Here is a 25,784-nt window from a genome sequence, read left to right as displayed (position 1 = left end):
AATTTGACTCTTCGAAATTATATATTTATTTATACAACTATAACAAAGCTACATTTTAAAGCTATTTATCTACAATTATTAATATCATACATTAGAAAAATATTTCTAAGAAGTCTACATTTTATTATTATAAAAATATCAAAAAATAGTATTTAACATTTAACTCATAAAATAAAATAGTATACATATTATTGATAATATATATTTATCCAGTTTTATTTTCGGTGATGAATTGTAGAATCCGCCGAAGACTTGCAATCCTGCAGTTTCGATACTGTAACAAAAATAAATAAGAATAATTATTAAATAATTATAAAAACTCACAATAGTTAAATACTAAAAAAATCAAAAATAGAATTGACCATGAAAACTTAAGAAAACTTAATACATTTATCAGTATTTAATTAATATTAATTATATCATTAGTTAAGAATGTTCGAAAGTGGTAACCTATTGGCAAATTAAAGATATTTTTTTTAAATTCATTATAAAACCAGTCATTATAAAAAATACCTTGATAAAACCAGTGGAAGCATAAAAATAAAAACACACAAGAAAATATTATCTTATAAATAAAATTGTACTATTATTTAACTACAACAGAATATGATATTTAATACTGAAGTGAAATAGATCTCAGATTTTGTAAGACTTGGAAATTCAGTTAAAATTGTAGTTGTTGCACAATATTTATCTAAATAATAAAATATGTATTGTACTGCAGTTAATATATTTAAAAAAATATAAGAGTAATATTATAAATTTATATGTAATATTCAGTTTGAAAATATTATTACTCAATAGTAATAATATGGTTATATCTATCGAAATAAAATTTTGTCAAGGACTCACACATTTTATTCCTTTAAAAATATACGATTCTATATAATTTTATACCATTTAATTTCAATTCCAATTAGCTCTATGTTTTAATTGAAAAGATAGCATAATTAGATAAACAATCGCTTAAAGCGTTTAATAAACTATAATTAATAAATGGAAATTATAAAACGAACGTAAAAAATGACCTTGCATTCATATGGTTACTCAAGAGCGATTCCAGAAATAAAAAGTTGTTCTAGAATCATTTATTAGCTGAAAGCGAAATTTATTTTCATACTTCAGTTTTTTGAATATTCTAATTAAATGGGTCTATTTGGGATAAAAATATTATCATCAATTATGGAAGGACAAAATAATTTTTTCAATATAGAAGAGTAACAGAGAGCCCTAAAAACAGATATGTTCATATCTGGAATTGTTGCGAATCCAGACTTCTTTTGCATGGTTTTACTATCTTACCTCAAGTTAATAATAATAAAAAAAGCTTTTTTGAAAATTTGCTTGAAAGTTTATTATCGGTTTTTGTTTTTAAGGACTTATTTATTAACAAACCTATGTTTACAGTAATCGCCATCATAAACCCATCCAACTTGTTCTTGAGTTCGCAAATTTTCGCTGCGCAACCATTGTTCCAAGGGCCTGAAATATTCTCTTAAGGCTTGCCCGTCCAGTTTATCCTCTCCTGTTGCTTCGAATAAAGCTTGGGCCCAAGGTTGAGAAGCACCTTTTTCCATCAAATTTCTGAAAATATTTAGATAAATTTTGTAAGTGACTATTGAAATTTACAAGAAATTCACACAGGTTGCAATATATTGAGGCCAATTTTCCGGTAACAAAGCGTTGTTATGGCAGCGCTATGTTACGCTGCTTTTTCACATAAAATGGTACTAAAAACTGTCCAATTGCTATGAATTTGCTAAGCGATCAGCATCCCTGTGGTTCAGTAGTAAGAACCTTGGCCTTTGACTGTTAGTCAAAGTTTTCAATTTCGATACCCATTCAAGATATGAGGTCAAGCAGTAGTGATATCAATTTTCACTTACTCGAGCATGAATGAAAATATGGATGGAAATATGTTTTCATGTATTAATATCCCATTTTGCGGTATTACAGCCTCATGTTGAAGATTTAGTAATATAAATTTTATAACAAAATATATCAAATAGCATTAATTCAAGTACTATGTTGTCTTTTAAAAAGCGTCTTTAAGAAGAAGTTTGCAATTTTTAATTGAAAACGAAGGAATATATGTAAAAAGCTACATATGCACATTATTTTAAATATGATATAGGGAAGTAAAAACTATTGCTTCAAAGATTGATATATAATTGAATAAACAGATATGTTTGCGTGTATTATAGCATAATCAATCATGAATTTGAAGAAAACATCACCAGAAAACGATTGTTATCCAACATTAGTATGTGCACTTAAATATATTAAATTGAAATTATACTCGAACCTTTAATAATATATTACCAATTATAAATTTAATAAAACTAATACATTTCAGGTAAGTGCTCTACATTATTGATTTAAATTTCATCTGTAACTATAATATTGAATTTACTCTCAGTTACTTTCAATCAAATAGCTATCTATTACAAATCAATTCTACAAATTAATTTGTTTGCATTCTTAATGTCATAATCAATGTAGAAAGACATATAATAACTCTTGATTTTGACCACGGGCAAATAGTCATTAAATTATACCAAACAACGGTCGTAAATTTTTTATGGCGATCGAATTTAAATTGTCATTAATTAATAGATACTTGTGAAAGTAAGTTATTATTGCCGGATGCTTTTATTATAAACGTTTCAAATATTTATTGATAATATTAATATGTATTTTTTCGACTAAATACATAATTTGCATATACATGTATCAATTAGCTTATATTTAATTGCCATTTGTTGCAATAGTACCAAATTTTATTTCATGAATAAATTTTTGATATTATATTTTATTAGTATCTATTAGCTACTATTTAAATGTCTTTCATTGCAAAAGTAATAAATTTGATTTTATGATTGAATTTTTAACTTTATTTTTGCAAAACTAGTTCAATATTACTCGGGCTCCATCTATAATTTCATATTTTTTATTGAATTTTTTTAATTTTTACAGGTGAAGCAACCATCCCATGTAAAAGCTCAATGCCATGAAGATTGTCGCCTTCATGGCCAATATAATAAAATAAAAATACGTCCTAACAATTATATTTATATTAATCTAATTAGAATTTATAGTTGTTAGCTATGGTATGTCTTATTTATTCAATGGATTGTAAAGTAATTTTCAATTCAAACTAAATTTTTAATTTTTAACAAATGATAATTAAAAAAAATGTATGATACAATTTTTAATTATTTATTTCCTTATAGTTATGGTATTTATTTTAATTATTGTTTAAAAAATAGTTGATTTCTCTTTTAGTTATTATTTTATTTGACTATATAAACATAAATAAACTGCCAACTGAATAAGCGACAAAATTTACAATGCTGCAATTTTGACTATTTTTAAATAATTATTTTGAACTCATTCGTGAACAAGTGGTTAGAACTGTGAACAGAGATTCCAGAGGTTCGTAATCCGTCTGAGACAGACTGATTGATGTCAAGCAATAGTGACATCGGGTTTATAACAATAAAATCATCGCATATAGGCATAGAACAATTGTTTGAATTGTCATCTATAGAAAACATTGTGGGATAAAACAGTAGACAAAATAAATCGTACACGATTTACAAATTCTATTTCATCGAGGATTGAGCATATTCTATAAACAAGATTTTAGCTATTTTTTTATTTATTGAAAACAACACTCGCTCTACAATGAAATAATTAAAATATCTATACGTGTTATTTTATATTTAATTATTTCATATTCTTTATTCATAGCAATTTTAATTTCGTAATAAAGCACGTCCCAGACTTGATATATAACACTAGATTATTCAATTTGCTACAGATAGATTGTTATTATGGGAATTATGATACAATGGATCGGTTATATCATATGATACAGTGAAAGATTTATTACATTTGCTTTTGAATATATATGTCAAATTAAATTTTATATTGTTTTACTTTTGTAGTTAACGGAAACAATAGTAATAAAGCAAAACACTAGGCATTTCATTATGCACAACGTGATTGAAAGGAAACGTGTTGATATTAAATTAATTTACTATGATGTGGACGTGTGTATAGTAAGGAATAGATGTTTTAGAGTTAAAAATAAGTACTTTGAAAAAAAAAACTTATTAGTTGTTGCCCACTTTGCTCCTTTCCTAGACAAAATTTTGATAGGACGCGGTAAGAATTTTATCCCAGTCAAGGACTTCTAAGATTAATTTATATATATAATATAAAAATGAATCGCAAAATGTGTTGCGATAACGCCTCACTCCAATAACTCAATAACGCCTAGACAAATTTGGCCAATTATTTCTTTTAAATGTTCGTTGAAGTTCAGGGATGGTTCTTACGGCGAGAAAAAATCGAAGAATTGCCGGGAAAACCCTACAAACAGCCCTTTTCTTTTCCACATACAAACGTTAGTATTTTCATATTTTTGCCATTGGATACGGAATATTCACTCAACTTTGGTTCTGAATTTTTTGACTGTGCTCCAATTCGTGTGAAATTTTGAAATTCGGTTTATCTCATTCTCAAGTTCAAAAGTGAATATAATTTAGACTCCTTTGCCATTTTCCGGAGGGATGACATCCCTCTCAGCGGTGTCTTTTTATTTTTTCAAAATAACGTCGAATATCTATAAAAGAACTAATTATAAGAAAAAATGTTTTTTAATGCTTTAAAAAAGCAATTACTCATCATTTTTTCTAAAGCATTTGTACATTTCAGATCTATATGGGTGAATTTGGGTGCATTTCGGTATAAACTGTAATGTAAAAAAACATAATAATTTTTAACTAATTGATAAATATCAGTATAGGTTATTAAAAAAATTAAAACTTCTGAATTGTAAATCAAGGGGTCATGTTTTTTCATAAATGTGTGTAATAGATCTTCTAATAATAAGTATTGGCATCAATTTTAGTTCTGTTTAAAGATTACTACATTTCCCAATTACTGTTTTCATTAATAAGTTATTTACAAATCAATAATAAGTTATTTACAATTACAAATGTCCAATAATCATTCTTGACAAATGGGTATTTTAAAATATCTCCAAACCGCTGGATTTGCTTTCGCAAAAATTTTATCAATTCTTTCTTCCAATTATTTTATTTTACAAGTAACATATTTTTTTGAATCATGCCAAAAGGTTTTGGAACCATCCAACCATGATATCCAAAAAGTTTTATTTTCTACTTTTTGCGATTAAAATAACCCGCATTATCTATAGACATTTTTCTAAAATTATTAATAAATAATGGTTGGTTATTGCACTTTTTAAATTTTATAAGTTATTACATTTTTTTGCGTTTTTTGTATTATATGAAATAATAAAATTTAAAGTTCATGTTGATTGGATATTTAGAATTCATTTCCATTCAATCAATTTAGTAGCCTTTAGAGAACACCAATTTCGAAATTATTTACTTACACATAATTATTACGGAACGTTTTTATGAGAATTTTCATGTATGTAGTGTTATAAAACAAGCTATTTCAACGCAATAATTATTAAGTTTATGAACGAATTATTTTAGAAACTTGTACTCATTTATATTTCCACAATTGTCTTGTAACATCATTTGCAAAATTTATTTAACTTTTATTTGTGCTTATTGCATAATGAAATTTAGTAACGTTTAGTATAGTACAACACAAAACAATTCCACGCACATTGGACTTTATTTTCATTAGTAGTGAGATAGCTGATAATTAAATTACTCATTTGTGCAAATTGAATTTTTGCAGGTATGATACATAAAATTATAATTGTTTGAAATGCAATATTGAATGTGACATGTAGGAAAATATTATAAGGACACCGTACTACTCTGAGAATATTTAATCGAGAACTGTTGTTTCTTTTGGAAAGGAAAAGAGTTGTATTTTCGGCGATTTTAGTTCTAATTGTCATGGCTAAATACGTAATTTTTTAGGTAAAAATCGATCAATTCAACAATTCTTATTGTATTAGATTTTTTGGTAATACTGATAATAAATTAAATATGAATTAAGCACAACAATAACAGTTGTATTACACTCTATATGTTGGTGCAATATTAGGTTGGTGACTAAAAAAGTTTGATTTGCAACTTAGATGGTTTCTATTAAATTATTAAGTTTACTGATATAGTACAGATGTAAAATATCTTCTGTTAATGGATAGCAGGTACATTAGATAACCACACAAAATAATTTTTTGATCTATTGCGTTTGGAAATGATAAATAAAATCAATTTGTCATATTTTGCTTTTTCATTTCTGCAAAAGTAAAGAGACGGGATTCTCACAAACAGTTATGATCTGTTTATGGTTGCGAAGCTCTGAAAAAATGGCAGTGTCAAAATTGGTTTGACAAATTTTGTTCTGGTGATTTTTCACTCGAAGATGAAAAACGCTCTGGTTGTCCAGTTGAAGTTGATTAAGAAGAAATTATCTACTCTGAACTGTTATTACTGACCAAATGATCAATTCTGATGTCTATAGAAAACAACTAACGAAACTAAACAAAGCAGTAAAAAAGTAGTCTAAATTGACATTTTGAAACAATGATTTATTCCATTATTGACTCACACTTTTTTGGTTACTCGGCAAGAATTATTGAACCTTTTTTTAGGTGTTTCACTGCATCTACCATACAGTTCTGACCTTGTGCCTTCTGATCAATTTCTGTTCCGATCTTTACGAAATTTCTTGAATAATAAACAATTCAATGATTATGATTGAGTCAAACTGTACATGATTCAGTTTTATGCTAATAAAAACCAGAAGCTTCATTAAAGTGAGATAACGACGCTGCTTGATGCAACATATCATTGATCAAAATGGCCAATACTTTCCAAAGAAAGTTATTTAGTTTTATGAAAAAATTGTCTTGGATTGTCAAAAAAAATTGCAATTACTTAGTAGCCAACTTAGCAATCACATCATCCATGGTGATGATTTTTAAGTCTAGATCAAGATCTAATATTTTCACCATTTGATTTTGATTTATTATAACCCTTTCTTAAGAAAAAAAATCTCATCCCGATAAGAAGTACTTTGAGCATATTTTATCATCAGATCTCGGTCTAAGAGGTCGTTTAGATACGAAAGCAAAAGTGTTTGTATGCGGAACAGAACATTACTGGCGCGAAGAAAGCTAACGATAGGGTGATAAATCTCTCGGATATGCGTAGATATAATTTATGGATAATAACAACCTGTTTTTGTCGAAGGCCAAACAACGGACTTGTTTAAAATGATTCGAGTGTCTGCGAGATTCATTTAAAAATACATGAATTACTTGCGAGTATTTGAAATATTTCAAGTATTATTGTAATTGTAACATTGTAATTGTGAATTAAAAACATGGGGTTATGTAAGATTATTAGTTAACAAAATATAAAAATTTACTAATAGAGGCTTTTATAGCGTACTTTTATTATGCATGTTTATTTTTTTAAATAAAACTTCTCAAGGGGCATCCATCAATCACGTTAGACTTATAGGAGAAAGGGGGGTTTGATAAAAAACAACGAAATATTAAGTGGGGGAGGGAGGGGTCTAGTAAGATGTCACGTGCATTTATTTTTTACCTGAATTGTCAAAAAAATGGAAACAATTACGATTTTTTCGTAAATTCGGAAAGTTCTTTCAGAAAATTTTACGTAATTAAAAATACACGTGATGTTTTGTGGAGAAGAGGTATAATTTTAAATATCACAATTACCAAGGTGAAGGGGGGGTCCAAAAATCTCCAAAAAAAATTATCACGTGATTAATGGACGCCCTCTCAGGTCGAGGTTTTATAACACAGGCCTACAAAAAAAAATTAGTGCATGTTGTTTTCCTGGTCTTTTTCAAATTGAATAATATGTGCAAAGGATTTCTGCAACCTCTATTGAGATTCTTTTTGTAGAATGCAGCAGTAATCTGCAAAAATATTTCCTCCTCATTACACCTGGGTAATCTGCAAACACATTTGCAGTACTTGAAAAAATACTGCTGTATACTTCAATAGAGATGAAGAAGCTTTGCAGAAATCCTTTGGACAATTCATTTAATATGAACAGTGCCAGAAAAACGACAGAAATTACAACATTTTGATGATTATGCAGAAGAATTGCTACATCAAAGATTTTGTGTTTTTTTATTTTTCATTGTTTTTTGTTTGCAGTTTGACCATGCTAAAGACTTAAATACAAATTAAAATATCCTATCTAGAAATATATATAAGCGCAAAGTATTTTATAGTGTTTTTCTTATTGAAAGTACATAAAATCTTTTTGATGAAAATTGGCTTGCTATCAAGAGAGCATGCACAAAAGAAGACGGCTATTGTCTGATTTTCTGTACAATTAATTTTTATCAAATACTGTAGTTACTTTTAGATACTCTATATTCATGTCAAGATAAAGTGCAAGCTAGGGTCAGAATAGGTTTTCAAGATAAATATATTTAAATATTCCAAATTTGTATAATTATGAATATCTTATTCTCGTATGTCATGTTTATAATCGAGCAAATTTGGAATATTTAAATATTTTTATGTTATTCTGATTCTAGCTACAAACATAACTTACTAGAATAAGTTATACAAAACTATAACACGTAGATCCAATATGATGATGGTTTGATGCAATACAAAGAATACTAAGATATCTAAGATATCTAACATACTAAATACTATAGAAAATGTCCATGTAAACGACCTATGTACTATAAATAAATGCTATCGAAAGAACACTAAATTACCAATAAACATTATAGAACTACCTCAATTTAATTATATAAATATTCAATCAACTATGACAAGGAAAATAAAAAAAGCCCAATTGATCTTAAAAATATCGTACATAAAATTTCTCACTGGTAAAATTCTTCTCAACGTTATCGGCTGAAAATTTTATAATACTTTATAACACCATTCCATATTTGAAAATGATGTAAAAACTAAATACTAGACAGCTAATCCGATGACTAATTATTGTCCAGCGTTTTGTTTGCAAATGAAAACTGGGACAAACTATATGAAAAGCTTCGACTTCCGTCATGTGTTCGTTCTTGATTTGTCTTGGCGAGTTCTCGGCATGTATACTAATTCGCAATAAACAATGCTCGACTGTCACTATCATTTCTAATAATATTGTTTAGTGGCTTATTTAGAATTCTCATTGTTCGAACAGTCCATATAAGCTGGACTGAGGCGTAGTCACTGTTCAATTTCTTGAAAGTTGTCGCAATATGCGGAATGCAGGATTTTGAGAAAATACAAGTTTATAGGACTTTCAATTTCTTTAACTATAATTTATTATAAGTAAAAATTCCACTGTACTTAGTCATTGAAATACGATAGAGCGGGGCTTAAAAGTCCGCGGGTGACTTCAGGATCAATAACAATATTTGAAAGTAGAGGGAAAAAGATCTACATGATTTGAGATAATGACTCAAATGTCTCAAATCACGCAATATTGCTATCAGAAAATATGTATAAAAATCTATAACAACAGTATTTTCTTCGTTGTTAGTTTGTTGGGTTTTGAGCGATATGTAGTTTAGTTTACGAGATCTTTATATAAGAATTATTTTATAAGATATATTGTTAATTTTAAATTAAATTCATTAGATGTTTTTATCTAATCTTTATAATAGGTTACATGTTTTTTATCTAATCTTTATAATAGGGTAAAAAGGAGCAACTGAACCATTTTTGTGGCCATCATTTATATCATTTATATTTTCCATTAGTTGAATGTTGAAGGTATTATTTTATAAAATTCCTTTAAAATTAAAAATAAGACATTGGATCTGTTTACCTCATTGTTGTCTCCCACGTATTGGGTAAAAAGGGACAGGTGACAAATTATAGAGAAATAGTAAAATGGCACATTTCCATAATTAGTAATTAACTGAAAATTTCACTGAACAAAGTTCGATAGTTGTTTGTTTAATACGTGTTATGTGTTGTAGCTACATCATTCATTTGGTTCTTTATGCCCACCCCTTCCCTTAAAAACTTACATGTCGTAAATTGTTTCTTTAGTGACATTTTTATGAACATATTTTTAACTTTTCAATAATAATGATTGGGCAGATATATAATTTGTGAAGTGAATTATAAGCTTTATTACAATTCAATTACTGAGTCGTTTCTAATTTGAATAAAAATGTAAGCGTCTGTGAATTATTATTAGCAAAATTTAGAGCAAGGCCTAGAGGTCCACGAGTACAAAATTTCACCACCATTATCTCAAAACAAGTAAACTATATAGTATTTTTCACTATTTTAAATAATCGAGGTAAAATATATGAATTAGCTATTACCTTAAATTGGACGACGTCGCTATCATGAGATAATAAACGATGACATCGCCAATATTTTAACGAAAATATTTTTTGATCACTGTTATTTAGTTTACTATAACTGAATATCTGTAATTTTTAAATATATATGTTATTTAATTGTTTTTCAAGATGTATTGTTATTTTCAAGTTAGATGTATCAATTTTTTTCTCTTACTTCTAACTTCTAACTTTGGAATAAAAAGCCTAAACCTTTACACTGACAAAGGGCAAAAACAACAAATATTCAATAGGCTTTTGTTAGCGCACTTAAATTTGCGTTCAGAAGAACAATATTCGCTTTTACGAGTTTCAATTCAGTTTGAGATGGTTCTACTCATATAAAATGTACGAATTTGTTTTATTTGTTTTGTTTCAAAAAAATCTCTGTAAGATTTTAAAATATTTTACAAATGTACTGTACCAAAAATATTCTAGTAAAAAGGTAAAATTAAGAAACATAGAAAACTAAAATTAGAGACAATATACAATAACTCTACAGATGGGATATTATTATCAATTCCTTATTAATTAAACGCTTATTGAAGTATTTGCTGATTGCATTTTCACGTTTTTGTCGTTTCACAAATTTTATTGACGATTTCATACAAATATGAGTTTTCAAATTCATAATTTGACTATTATTATTATATTGATTATCAAGTATTAATACAAGTCTACTTTTCTTATACTCTATTAAAATAATATCAAAAGTGTAATAGAAATGGTTATGAATTATGTTCGAACTGTAAATTTAAGTTCCAGCAGTAATTTGTATTCGAATGATCTCTTTTTATAAATAGGTTAATAGATTGGTTTTTTAAATAGAAAATTCTTTGTTTCCAACCGATACTAATAATGAATGATATGTTATAGATTGAAAAGGTTATAGTTCGATTAGATCTTATATTTCTATAAATTTTCCAGTAAACAATTTATATATTTTCTTTCCAAGAGAATGAAGAAGAGACCGATGCGTCATAAAAATTGAATTGAACGTCAGGCAGTAAAGTGCATCGGCATAAAAGAATTATATTAAGGTCAACTCTAGATTATAAAAAATACAACATTTTTATTAGAGCGGTGATATTGTATTTATTACTTACTAGCGTGGGTAATGAAATTATGCAATTTGCAGAGCTATATAAAATTTAATATTAAAACATTCAGAAGCGAGGACATGCTATTAATGCAATTTAATGGTAAACGTTCGAATGGACTATATTTTTCATTATATTTTTATATATCACATTTATTTATTTCAAGTGTTAGTAATATATTAATTACTCGAACTGAAAATAAAAAAAAAATCAGTAGATGCGACTGAACTTCCAGCATGAATATGTTAAGTAAATGCTAAAACCATATTTATACAGTTGTGATCTGATTATCATAAGTATTTGCAACATCAGAATAAAAGTATACCATTTATCAATCAACTTTACATAAAATCACTTAAGTGTTTATAGAATAAGAAATTTAAATTTAAATTCCTTAATAGTTTAATTACTTTTTAGTAAAATCATTCCCAGTTTAGTCTGCTCAATGCAATGACCAGAAAAACTAATTAATAATTGAAAAAAATATTTATAAGATGAGTAAATTAAAAAACTATGAATTGATAACTTTTTTTAATTCATAATTTTTTATTTTACCCATTTTTATTTATTCATTTACCAAATTACTCTTAGTTACTGTAATTAAGGTACCTCAATTAAGTCCTATATTCACAAGAAGATTTAGAAGAAATTTTATTAATATATAAGGGATAATTATGAACAAAAATTTTAATTTAAGTATGTTCGATTTACATTTATTATGGCAATATGAGAAACATCAATTACTGACATTGATTGCGTTTAGTATTTATCCCAAAATTTACGTTTTTATTAAGCTACATTGGTTACTCGAGAGAATTATAAATATATATTTAGTTTAGTGCTAGGCTAAATTAATATTTAGTTTAGAGCTAGTTTAGACTATTTTTCAATGTTTTGTAATATTAAGTACATTAGTAATTGAGGAATAGAATATTACCATCAACTTCTGAACTGTTTTTAGTATTAAACACTTATCTTATATATTTTGCCAAAAGAATTTGTTATCCACAATATTGTATGTAACATGTATTGAGTTTTATTGCTTCGGGATAACTACTATATTTAATTTCATAGCAAATGATAAATAATATAAACTACTAGCTTTTATATATCAAATACACTTTTCGTGCATTTTCTCTTGATTTTTTCAACCGTAATTTACACATTAACAAATAACATTTACAAAAGCTTTTGATTTTGATTTGAAATATCAAACCCATTTTTGAGATTTATTTCTATAATTCCATTTTATATTTATCTTATTGATCTTCCACAAGGTTCCAAAATGAATCTCTTAATTAAAATCATATATATATTAATTCATAATTAATTAGGATTTTAAAATTTTGTGCATTTGAGAACACTAAGTGACCAATTTTTTTATTTGTATCTAGTCTATTGTTGGATTTTTAAGGGGGTTGTTCGTTTTTTTGTTACAAAAAATGCAAGATATTTGTTTTGTTTTTCTCGAAAAGTATTTATCATAAGAGACATGCAGATTTTTTTAAACAAAAATTACAAAATCATAGAATATTAAGAAATTTTTTATTATTTTTTTTCGCCGTCATTTTTTAACTAGGGGGCGCCAAAGTGGGCATTGCAAAATCTATCTCTTTTGCGGTGCCACAGATAAATCCGTTGCGCAACGCCTGAAACAAAAAAAAGAAACTACGTTGAAGAAGAAGTTTGAATCCAGTCTCCCTACCAAAATGAAAGAAAAAAAGCAAGAAGGAAGGAAATGGCAGCTATTTAAAAAAAAGTGTTAAAAAGGGCTTTTTTGGGACGAGAAGCTTCGCAAAATTTTGAGATAGGGTGACTAGGTATTGCAGTGGTGAACAAATTAAAAAAATGCAAGTCCATCGCATTGAAAAAAGTCATTTTGAAAAAAACGTATTTAAAGTTTTTAATATAATGTACTAAATACACCATTTAATTTAATGTACTAAATGCACCATGGTGTTCAAAGATGCTGACACATTAAAAAGGTCATGTGCATGAGGTATTATAATGAAAAAGAGAGTAGCTGACATACAATAGCTCGCGGAGCGATGAAAAAAACGGTTTCAGAGGATCATTCATATAGAGATATCTATAACTTCGTCTAAAAATAGATATTGAGATGATTTTTTTTAAATAATTCTAGGGTTTTTAGCTTTCATAATATCAAAAAATCTCAAAATCAAGCCACAATCATTTTTTTTGGCGCGCTATAATACTGTAACATATCTTTTAGATATTATCTAATGCTTTTTAGAAAATAAACAAACATATGAATTTATAACCAATAAAAACATAATTAAAAATTAATTATGTGATACATAATTAAAAGTTATTAATATAAATACGTTACTCACCAATAAGATATCTATGCCTACCGTAGAATGAAGAATTATATCGTCAAATAAAATATTCGTGTCGTTTGCAATATTGTGCAATTGCAGAAACTGTCTGTTTTATATCAGAATGTGTTAGACAATAATTACCACAATAAAAACAATAATATGGAAGTGTATGGAGGCCGTTCATGCGGCAAATCCTTTCTCACGTCTTAATTGAGTACGGAGGCTATTTCACAGTTACTTAATTGAGACATTAGTGGCAAGGTTATTTGTAGTAAATTTACTTTTTGGAATCCTGATCAGAATGAAAAGGAACAAAAATAGCTCGAAGAAACCAACAGTTTTACTATCAATAAATTTTATGAGCGTCTTAATGAAGAAAATGTAATGTTCTCTTTTAATAGGAAAACTGGATTCATTGTTTCTGTGAGTCATAAAGTACGATGTTGCGGCTTCATAAAACCTATTCAATCAAGTATTTTATTAAACACTTTTGCTTTGATATTTGTCAAATGTTTACTTATCATGAAATATTTCCTTGAACAAAAATTAATTTGCGTAGTATTAATTATTTTAGTTTATTATTGAACACAATCACTAATAGGGGATATTAAGTTGTATTGTATTATATTTTATTGAATTGAATTGAGAAATCAAAACGAGTTTGAAATACATATTTAATGGGCTCATTTTTCACAAACACACCTGATAACATCTTCGTATGGAACTTCTTCAGAATTCTTCATTAGACTTGAAATAACTATTAATTTAATTTATCTTTTCTTAAATTGCTTTTTTAATTTATCTATCTATTTTATTTATCTTTTTCATTTTGTTTTCACATTTACCAATGTGAAGGTAAAGTACGTCCTATTTACCCCAACCACATGGTTATATTAAAAACTGTAGAGGTTAAAAATAGCAATACACTTCATAAAACAATTAAACATGATACATTTAAAAATTATATTCGGATATCATGAACAAAATTAATAAAGCCAATAAGGCAAAAAAATGGTTTTTTGTTAAATTTGGTATTTTTGCCCTTTACCTCAGGTTATAGCCATATTTAAGACGATGGATGGTTATAACTCTTTCGGCTTCTACTTTAAAAAAGTATCGTAAAAGAATGCATTGTTTTTCAGATAATGATTGTCGATCTTGTTACTCACAAACTTTTAATCCCTGTTCTACCTAACATAAATCAAAGTAAATACTAAATTAACATGTGTTCTACTACTAAGTGCTATCCGCTTTTTATAAGTTTGATGTATACTCAACAAATTATAACCTTCTTTGGATACTTTAATATGTTGGTAAAAACAGTTTACTGAAAGGCAAACTAAATCCAATAGCTATTTTTCAAAGAATGGCAATTTGAAAGGGGCGCATGAACACCTGGGGTAGACCTTGCCTTAAGTGATCAATCAAGAACAAATTCATTCAAACAAAGATTTAAAAATATACCGATTAATGTGTATTGCCATTACCATTTGAAAGTAAAATAATTATGCAAATTATATTAAGAATTAATCCCACATGCTGGTAAGTTTAACTATGTCTCGCTAACGTTTAAATTTTTAAACAAAAATCACTATTACATAAACCCTTCTAATGGAATATTTTAATGATTGTAAAATGGTAATGCATTTATTTTAAGCTGGGCAAAAACAATAATGCATGCAAGAATAATATGATAATAACTCAAGTAAGGTAATAAAATTATTTGAATAATTATATATGGCAATTTATAATAAAATTATGCAAAATTTATGGACAGTGTTTATGGACAATTCAGTCAGAAAACAACTTCTGTAAAATCATCAAAATTTGTTATCAGTGCTAGTTTTGATTTGTTTTAATTTAGTGCCATATTATTAACCCTTATGCAATATAAATTGATATTTGGGATAAAAAGTCTATACTTCTTGGATGGATTTCCTTGCCTTTATTGTACTTATTTTAATAATATATTTCTGCTATATTTATATATATTTATATATTCTATATTTTATTAATATATTCTAAAAAATCATATGCTTGTCGCAAATCAGTTCTTGCCTTAGTTCTACTCTTATTTAACAGATTTTTGCTGCGTAGGTTGAAATAAAATGACATGAGGGTGTCTTTATTATGATAGAAAATCTTAATAAAATTTCAGAGTAGTGCACGTATGTTTTTTCCCTCTAACTCTAATCCCATTTTAGAAGCATTTTTTTTCAGAGTCCACTAGGTTATACTACGGATCGTTCATTTCAAATAAACTCTTCAACTCAGCACTCAAAGGTCCTTGTTATTTCTGCTATTGACAGCCGTTATTGGAAAAAGGATTTGAAAAAACGTGGTTTGTGCCTTGCTTTTTCATAGCCATGAATACAGGATTATTTCGAAAAGCGGACAGGTGTATTTAATCGGATATAAAAAGCATTAGCAACAATGCTTTGCGTTTTGTATAAAAGATAATAATATATTTTATGATTTTTTAGTGGAGGTTGCGAGTGACAATAGTCTAGTCTGACTGCCTTAATTGAATAGAGTCACTTCAAGGTTGGAATATTAAATTCAAATATAATAATATATTTATTTTTGACTGTATCTGTTTCCTGCCAAGACCAATTCAGAAATTGACGGTAATTGCTTACCGATGGAAGTTTGTTTTCATCAAAAAATCCGATATGCTAATTGTATGTTTTCTCGAAGTTTCAAATCATCCTGAATCAAATGATATCTAATATGAAAACGTATAATGTGTGTATGGGCACATGTGTGTGTATGTGAGCCGAGTTTTGCACGACGATCAGCCAAGTCGTTTTTTGTAAATAACAGAAAAGTGAAAAAAAAATTTTCCAGGTTCTATTCAGCAATTCAGAATCGATTCTAAAAATTCAAAAACTGTTTGAAAGATATTGATTGGGAATCGACCTGATAATTTTATTGTGAAAATTTGTTCAAGTCGTTTAATTTTTAAAATTCATCAAAGTTTAAAAAAATGGGTAGCGTTTTGTTTGTTGAAATTAAACCATCCATCGACCTTTTTTCAAAAACGGTTGAGTCGATTTTAAAAATTTAAGATAAGCACTCGCGTTGCTAAGATTTTTGATACGATCGGCTGAGCCGTTTCTTTGTGATTAGCAGAAAAGTGAAAAATTTTCCGTCCATGTTTAAGAAAGAAATTATAAACAGATCTATGTAGATCTATTTATCTTTATAAACTCTACACAGATCTAAATGAAAAAGATTAGGGAAAACATATTGGCACATGTAAATTGTGTTAAATCAGACACTATATCTTTTATTTGAAGACAAAAAATATTTTATTTGTATTATTTTTATTTTGTGCTGATGTTCATGAAAACTGGTAGTGTATGGCATTGTGCCTTGAGGCAAATTGCTGGAACTTCCCGTACCGTAACGAAATGTTCGAGTATATTAAATGTTTTCAAATAGATTAATATGAATACTGTATCATTGTATAATATTTTTTTATAATATTATTTAAGCATGATATAAACTGAATCACAAAAACAAAAATATTAATTTAATGTATATAAGTGAGGTTTAAAACTTTAGCCAGAATTAAAATTGAAATCTGAATTATTTTCGATATATAAAAAAATGGATTTTTTTTTCAAAAGCAATTTTTTGTCAACACAAGCAGAGTTTTTTGAATCATTCAATTCGGATGCTTATTTCTCTCAAAAACTGCCATTTTTCGTATATTAAGGCTTGTATCTTCGAAATAGCTGGGCCTGCCTTTGCCAAAAACTAATAATTATTTCTCCAAGTCATTACTAATTGAATATTTGTTAGATCATTCAAATCGGATGCTCCGTTCTCTCAAACACTCGATTTCTATTTTCTGCACTCTTTGCTCTTTATCTCCGTAACCGCTAGACCTGCCTTTGCCAAAAACTAATTAGCACATCTCCCAATCAATAGGAATCGAATGTTTGTTAAACCATTCAAGTCAGCTGATCTGTGCGCCCAAAAACGTGCACGAAAAAATGCGGACACACAAAACATACACACGCATACACACATCCATTTTTTCTGAGGTATGCCAAAATGTTCAGAAACCTTCAAAACGTCAAGAAATGCAAAAATTTAAGGAAAGGTAAAAATACTTAGAAATAAGTAAAAATTCTTAAAAACGAGGAAAGAATAAGTTATCAGAGGCATTATTGTCGTTTTTTGATGTTACTACTAACGTAACTTTTTTTCAAAAAAATATTAATTGTGAAATACCGAAAAGCATGCAAAATTATTTTTACTTGATTTGATAAAATAATAGTTACATGAATTATTCAACTTCATTGCGCTGAAATTTTATCAGTGGAATACAAAATACTTTAATTAAAAAAAACTGTAACTACAAAGACCTATTACGTTCATTTGATTATGAATTAATATTTAGCTATTTAATCAGTATGTTCATTTTGAAAATAGATTTTAATTTTTTATGATAAAACTACGCTAATTTTGTAGTTAATACGCACAAGTTTGTTTCGTGCACAAAATTTATTTATTATTTGAAACGAGTTTTTAATATGTATCTTCATTTTCAATAAGTACATAATTTTTTCTTTCAAAAACCTTCACTTTACATTTATAAAATCTCAAGTGTGACACCAGCCTAAGTTGAGCAACAGCAACAAATGTCAATCAAAACATATATTATGTTTGGGAAAAATTTGTTTAATGAACGTCTAGAGCTGTAAAGTCCATTGTCATGTGAAAATTATGATAAATCATGTGAAAAGACACGAAATCTAAAGGGATTCGCGTGGGAAGACGCGTTTCTAACAATGAGCTGAGCGGTTTGGTAAGAGCGGACATTGCGTTGATATCGCGAACGGCGTACGACTCGGCCGCTATCATAATTAGAGTGCAGTTGCATTGCGAGTCCGCGACTCGTCTATTGGGAAATTGGTGATCATTAAAACCATTGGCCAATGCCGACAATCTTGACAGTGGTTAAGAAGCCGAGATAATTTTTTAATTAGTGGGCAATTTCGTATCAATAATTTTAACACTGAGGTTTTAGTATTGTTATTCAGAAGTCAAGCTTGGAGTCAGAACATGTATGCGCCTTGAGTGAATACTGACCTGTATTCATTATTAACTTCTTGTGGGATAAGTTATAGTAATGGGTCGAAAGTCTAAAATGACAATTTTTGCATATCTTCACGTTTCAGAGGTTTCTAAACATTTTGTCATACTTCAGAAAAAATGGATATGTGTGTGTGTGTATGTTTTGTGTGTCCGTCATTTTATGTTTTCGGGCGCACGGATCTACTGATTTAAATGGTTCAAATAACATTCTGATCCTGTTTATAGGGAAATGTTCTAAATAGTTTTTGACAGAGGCAGGCCCAGCCGTTACGGAGATACAGAGCAAAGAGTGCAGAAAGTAGAAATCGAGTTTTTGAGACAACCGAGTATCTGATTCGAATGATCCAAAAAACATTTAATTTGTAATGATGCTGATTAGTTTTTGGCAAAAGCAGGTCCAGCTATTTCGAAGATACAGAACTAAATGTACAAAAAATGACAGTTTTTGAGAGAAATAAATATCCGATTTGAATGATTCTAATCGGATATACGATTTGAATCGAATTTGTATTGACAAAACAATTGCTTTTGGAAAAAAAATTATTTCAAAATTAATTTTGTTTTCAAAATAATTTTTTTTTGTTTATCGAAAAGACTTAAGATTTTATTTTTAATTCTGGCTAAAATTCTAAACCTCACTTATATACTCTAAAAAATTGATGTGAACTTTCAAATTTAATTAGATAATTTACAGTAATTATAATAATCTATATATAAATATCTAATATTCCTCGAACATTTTGTTACGATACGGAAAGTTCCTGAAATTTGCGGTAATGCACGATGCCATACACCACTCGTTTTATCTCAATTTGTTATTATAATCGAATTGGCATTATTATTTGAGTAGTATTTATTGTGAGTCACAAACAAAATCGCTTAAAAATAAAATATGTGCACTTCACAAATTCTATATTTTGATGGTATTCACAGATTATTTTTCAGATGCTTTGATGATTGAAAACATTGGTCAAAATATTTTTTGGCTGTGGTTAAGGAACCGATAATATTATATTATAGGGTAATTTTGTGTCAATAATTAAAGTAAATCTAAAATGTTAGGCTGGTTTATGTATAAAAACTGTTTATACAAAAGATCTTTAGATACTTAGAAAGATGCACTTATGATAAGAATTTTGTTAATGTCTGTTTTCTAGGTTAGGTTTTGTATTAAAACGCCTGATTGCACATCAAAATCCATACAATTTTGACAGTTTTTGGTACCAATTTAAATGAAAGAGCATTTTAACATTGGTTTCTTTTTGGCAGAATTGGTTCTTAATTGAATTATCTTCAGAACATGTGCAATAACCAATCTTGCGAATTTTGTTACATTTGCTTTCCGGTGTTGTTATTATTAAGGACATTGTTTTATTACCACTTTCAAGCCAATTATAACCAATAATATCAAATAAATTGGATTTGCTAATATTTTTTTCTGATGATTTTAAATCATCTGAAAAAAGTCAAAAAATCAAATTGGAATAAGCACGTATGCATGTGTATGTGTAAGCCAATAATTCTTCGATGTTTTCTTAAAAATGACTGCACAAATTTGATTTAAATTGATAAAATTCGTACTGATTACATCTTAAATAAAAGTGAATTTTTTATATTGAAGAAAGTACATTGTCAATTTCAAAAGTCACTAAATCAGTTCTTATTGATCTTATCGATTATTTACACGCATCGCGGAAGATTATCCGGTTTGTCTCAAGGCAAATGCCACATACACCTAGTTTATGATTAGATTTAATTAATAAATTGTATCATAAATAAAACCGCAAAAAAATTAAAACATAGCACTTCATCCAAATATGCATAATTTAAAAAATTGATCCTCCAAAATCTTTATATTTTATTATTCTCATAGAACAAATAAAGTGAAGCATACTTCCATTACGACTTAAGATTGCAAAATTGTCTATAATTAAATACATTGGCCAATACCGAGAGTCTTGACAATGGTTGAAAAGCCTGGCTAATTTTTAATTAGTGGGTAATTTTTCAATAATAACTATCTTACCAAATTGGATAAAAAGTTGCTCTATATTTTTAGCACTAAGCCCTATGATCTTCAATTATTAATCGTCAATTATAAGATAAATTCTGAAATATTATCTCGCTGAATTTTTATGGAGATGACAAGAAAAAATTATTTCCAGTGGGTTTTCAATTTTAAAAGTTAGCATTCTCATAAGGTATTCACATTTATTTTTCATATAAATATCTATACCCATTATATGTATCATTTTATATCCATATATCATTGGTAAGTAATTATGATTTGCGTAAAATATCTAATAAATAATATTTATTCTACAAGGTTAGTAAACAATAAATAATTTGCCATTCACAGCGTAAATTGACTACTAATTATATCAATATGCATGAATAAAATTGTAAATGGTAATAACCAGGTTGTGGTATAAATTTATAAGTTACAATTCAATTTGCGATAGAATAAGACTAGTAGAGTGATATTTATAATCAATGTAATAATAAATCATGACAAAATATTTCATTATTAGATTCTTGACAAGTACCTATTGTATTTCATATATCTGGGTTGCGTGGTAAGCTTACGAAGAGAAGAATATTATGATTATGTAATTGAAGAAAATTAGAATTTTGTGATATATAATTTTGTTATGAATCAATATTTTATATCAAAGCTTGGGATAGATTTTCCAGTTTTTTTCATAATAGTTACAATCATCTAGTCAAGATTTTGGCTCATAAAAGATTGGTTTAATACATTCTGAACTTGATAAATAAGTATGCTACCTATCTTTATAATTTAAATAATTATTATACTCAATATGCCAGTTATTTACAAAAAAATTAAAAAAATTGACACTTAAAATACAAGCAATTATTTACTTGTGGGATTAAATAAGAATACGAATAAAGAAATGACTGAATTATTAAATGCAACTCAATAACACATAAAAAAAACTAGTAATTTATGGCCGTGCCTCAAGGCAAATTGCTGGAACTTCCCATACCATATTCGAGGAATATTAAATGTTTTTAAATATATTATTATGAGCACTAAAACTTTTATTATTCGTATTTTATAGACAATATATAAGAGATTATACATTAGACAATAACGTTTATATAAGTTTATATGAAAAGTAAATGAATAGAACCTAATGAAGGGGCGTTAGAGAGGATCTTGTCACATATTTCTGGGAATTAAATAAATTGAATTGCAAAGTTGAAATTATTTATTTCAAGTTTATAAGGGAGCTTTAGAATTTTAGTTAAGGTGAAAATGTAAATATCCGACATACTCAGACAAAAGGTCTGTCTGGGATGCATAAATGCATTTCTTTTGCTATACAAAAAAAACGCCAATTTTATCTAAGGCATGCTAAAATGAAACGTGAATATATGAAAACATTTTCATTTTCGATTTTTTGGCGATTACTATAACTTTCCCCACGGAAAGTTTAAAAAAAGAATTGAAAAGTAAAAGGATTTGGTTTGGCATGTAGTGTTTGCCACACCTAATACCCTATGTTATCATTTCAATGATTCTTGCATTTTAGATAAATAAAAATCTTAGCGAGCTTAAGCTTTTGTTAATTGCAATGTTGAGACTCCTTAAGTTTTGGTGCAAATCAACTGATATAGGTAAAATTTAGCTCTATTCGTGTGTAACTTTTCATTTCATTATTAACTTTATTCATAATATAATTATAAAAATTCTTATATATAATATAAAATCTTTAATTTGAATTTTATGAATAAGGAATCGATTTTTAATCTATTTTTATTTATTTCAGTACTACATTATTGTCTGTCAGCTATTCAAATATTATTTGAATTAAAAACTTTCTATAAGTGACAAAATTTATTAAATTTCAGTACAGTTCATTAGGTGGCTAAAGTTTAATTACTTACTTAATTTTTTTTTTTAAACTATTACTATTACCCGAATTTCTTCTTTCTGTTAATCAAATAATTGGTAGCTTAAAGCTCTGTTTACCTTTGCTTTTTTGGTACGAAGCGTAGTCATGATTAGTGCACAAAATTTTTAAATCACATTTTATCTCCCAATTTATTTCATTTGAAGAGATTTATATCAGTTCGAAATCTTAAATGTAGATTTAGAACTTTTAGAGGGGTGCAATACTGGTCGCAGTGCTTTGTTTAGTGCCGTTTGTAGTTACCGTCAGTAAGTTTGATAAGTAATATATCAGTTTGTCTTCCATATAGGAAAACTAAATAATAATACGGAAAATATTTTATTTAACTGTTAAAAAAATAGATTATTTACAGTTTCACTAAGAAACAAAGTCACATACGCACACACATACTTTTTTTTTATAATTTCATGTCAAGATTTCGAAAATAGAAACTAAACGAATCATATTAATTAGTGACAACTTCAACTTCTCTTATTGAAGTTAACAATTCCTAAATAGTCTAGTGTTATTGAAAATGCTTAACCTTACTAAAGTATCCTTGAACTGAACCATCTTTAAAGTCAATAATATAGACTACTCCAGTCTCGAAACTAATAAAGTTATAATAGATTCTATTTCCGTCCCAACTATTCCTTTACGTCAAAGTTACTTACGTGAGAACTCTGCCCGCCTCCTTGCTGCGGTATATGTCGCACTTGTGCAGCGGTTTCGTGCTGTCGCCGGGGTCGTATTGGCCGGCGGCGCGGCACAGCGCTCGGTGTATCTGGAACTGCAATATCGTACCCACGAAATACCTGCGGGAATTATTTCGAAATCAGTTCAGGAGAAAAAATCAACAAACTAAAACAAATGTTACACATGAAAAAAAAAGATACATTATATTTATGAAAAACTCACAATGAACTTTAATATCTTATATTTCTTAAATTAGGCTCCATTAAAATCAAAGACATTTTTGCGAAGAAGACAAATACATTTTTGCGTCATATATATAGAGAAGCTAGGTGCTTATTGTGCTAAGAGCTTTCTATAAATTAAAATATCTTGATATCCACTAATTATATTTTTACGAAATAAAGATGGGCAGATGCTGCAAGTATCTCTCTACTAAATCAAGCAAAAATTAAAAGTCTAACTATTGTTCATTATGTCACAAATAATAATTTTTTAGTAAAAGTGCGGCCTTACAATTTACCCTGTTGAAAATAGTTGTATATACCAAAGCAAGTAGTGGCGACAAAACGACGAAAATATTTCTTTGTTTTTTTTTATAAAATTTGTATGTAACAATCAAAATAAAGTAAGTTATTCTGTAGGCTACAGTGAAAATATAATCTAAACAAATCTATAATGTAATAATAATAAATAAATAAATAATAATAATAATGATAATAATATAATCATAGAATAGAAAACTGTTTCATTGATCAGTTAACTAATCAGTTAATTAAATAAATTAATAAAACTATATGGAAATTTCCTCTTCAGTCTTCTTAAAATAGGGATCTGGTGTAGTGCTGAAACTCTACAAAAATAATGACTCTAATAATTTTTTCAATTTAATATATGTCACAAATGACAGACCTGCACATTTTTATTTTTTGCTTCGGTTAGCGGTAGCACAATATATGATCCGGGGCGGTTTACATGTCCAATCAAGATTAAAAAAAAATAATATAGTTTATGACTAACTCTGTTGCTATAACTCTCCTATAAACATCACTTTATGGTGACTCTTATATTGACCAACTGCTATTTTAAGGTACCAAGATTACACTACCAAGTTTGGTTTTCATGTAGAAGTTTGGTTTCCGTATAAAAAAGTAGGATGTAATGACTATTATTATGGCAAATAATAAACAAAAAAAGTTGAGAGTTTTTGCATTTTGGTTCAAATTGCCATTTATTTTTAGTATCGTGTATTAACATTACTGTGAAATTTTATTATATACAATATGTGGTGGATCATTTTCTTGAGCTAAGACAACTATCTTTGGCATCTCTCATGTTTTTGAAGAGATTTCCTCTTTGGAAGTAAAAAGCAAGATTTAACGTAATCATTACTATTCAGGAGCTTAATATTTTATTTTAAATAAATCATGTTTTTTTTTAATCAGAGTCACTGACATTTAGTAGGTCTTCATTATTCAATTATATGTTATATTATATATTATATTTTTTGCTTTTAAACTTTTATAAAACATTGTTAAATTTTTAGTTAGTATTGGTGTTCAAAAAGTTCATTTTTATAATTTTTGGTAATTTTCGTAAAATTAAAAATAAAAGTACAAATTTTGTGAGAGGATATTTTAACTTGTGTTCGAAATTTTGCATTCGGCAATTACTCATTCAGAACATATTGTTTCATATAAGCACACTCGTTATCATTTTCAAATATTTGTAGTTGTAATTTTATTATCAAGTAATTGCAACCATTCAATCTAATTCAATTTGTTTTTTTTTTTTAATTTCAGGTGGACATAATCTCGGGCGCGGCCAGATCAGGTGAGATAAAATAAGACACTTTTATTCTAAAATAAGAGTAGCCTAAGTTACGCTTAAATACATCAGCTTCTTGCCAATAAAAGTTTTGTAAATGTCGATTTAGCAGTTTAGAGCTTAGTCGAAACAAATAGATATAATTTTTATTAAAATGCTAATTTGGCATGTGTACCCTGAATATATAAAAAATTGCTATTTGAATTTTACAAATAGATACTTCAATTATGTTTATATGTATAGATGTATAACACATTTGGTTGTTGCATTTCTGTATTAGAATTCTTCAGTACATACATTTTTGCATAATAGTGTAATTTTCACAAAATGCTTATAATTGGTATAACGTCTGCTTATTTTAACTTTTTGATCAATTACCTTGGATATCATTATGAACGGATTCATCTGTATAAATACTCATATAAACGCACTTATTGTAACATTTAACTATTAAATTATTACCACAACGCCATAGC

At 27.7% G+C, this 25,784-nt stretch overlaps 1 protein-coding gene across 1 annotated transcript; it reads right to left on the bottom strand.

Annotated features, from left to right (window-relative positions):
• Positions 1-215: 215 nt before the first annotated feature.
• On the bottom strand, positions 216-25,781 carry LOC113373927 (angiotensin-converting enzyme-related protein-like). The gene is made up of 4 exons (XM_026614194.1): positions 25,771-25,781; positions 23,463-23,603; positions 1,406-1,584; positions 216-274 (listed from the first exon to the last, which is right to left on the bottom strand). The coding sequence occupies exons 1-4, from the start codon at positions 25,779-25,781 to the stop codon at positions 216-218; spliced, it is 390 nt and encodes a 129-aa protein (XP_026469979.1).
• Positions 25,782-25,784: the final 3 nt, after the last annotated feature.

Source organism: Ctenocephalides felis, unplaced genomic scaffold (genome assembly GCF_003426905.1).
Source record: "Ctenocephalides felis isolate EL2017-DRISC unplaced genomic scaffold, ASM342690v1 CF-g0.4_SCAFFOLD_01604, whole genome shotgun sequence".
Lineage (NCBI taxonomy): Eukaryota > Metazoa > Arthropoda > Insecta > Siphonaptera > Pulicidae > Ctenocephalides > Ctenocephalides felis.
This window is presented reverse-complemented; position numbering and strand designations above follow the sequence as displayed.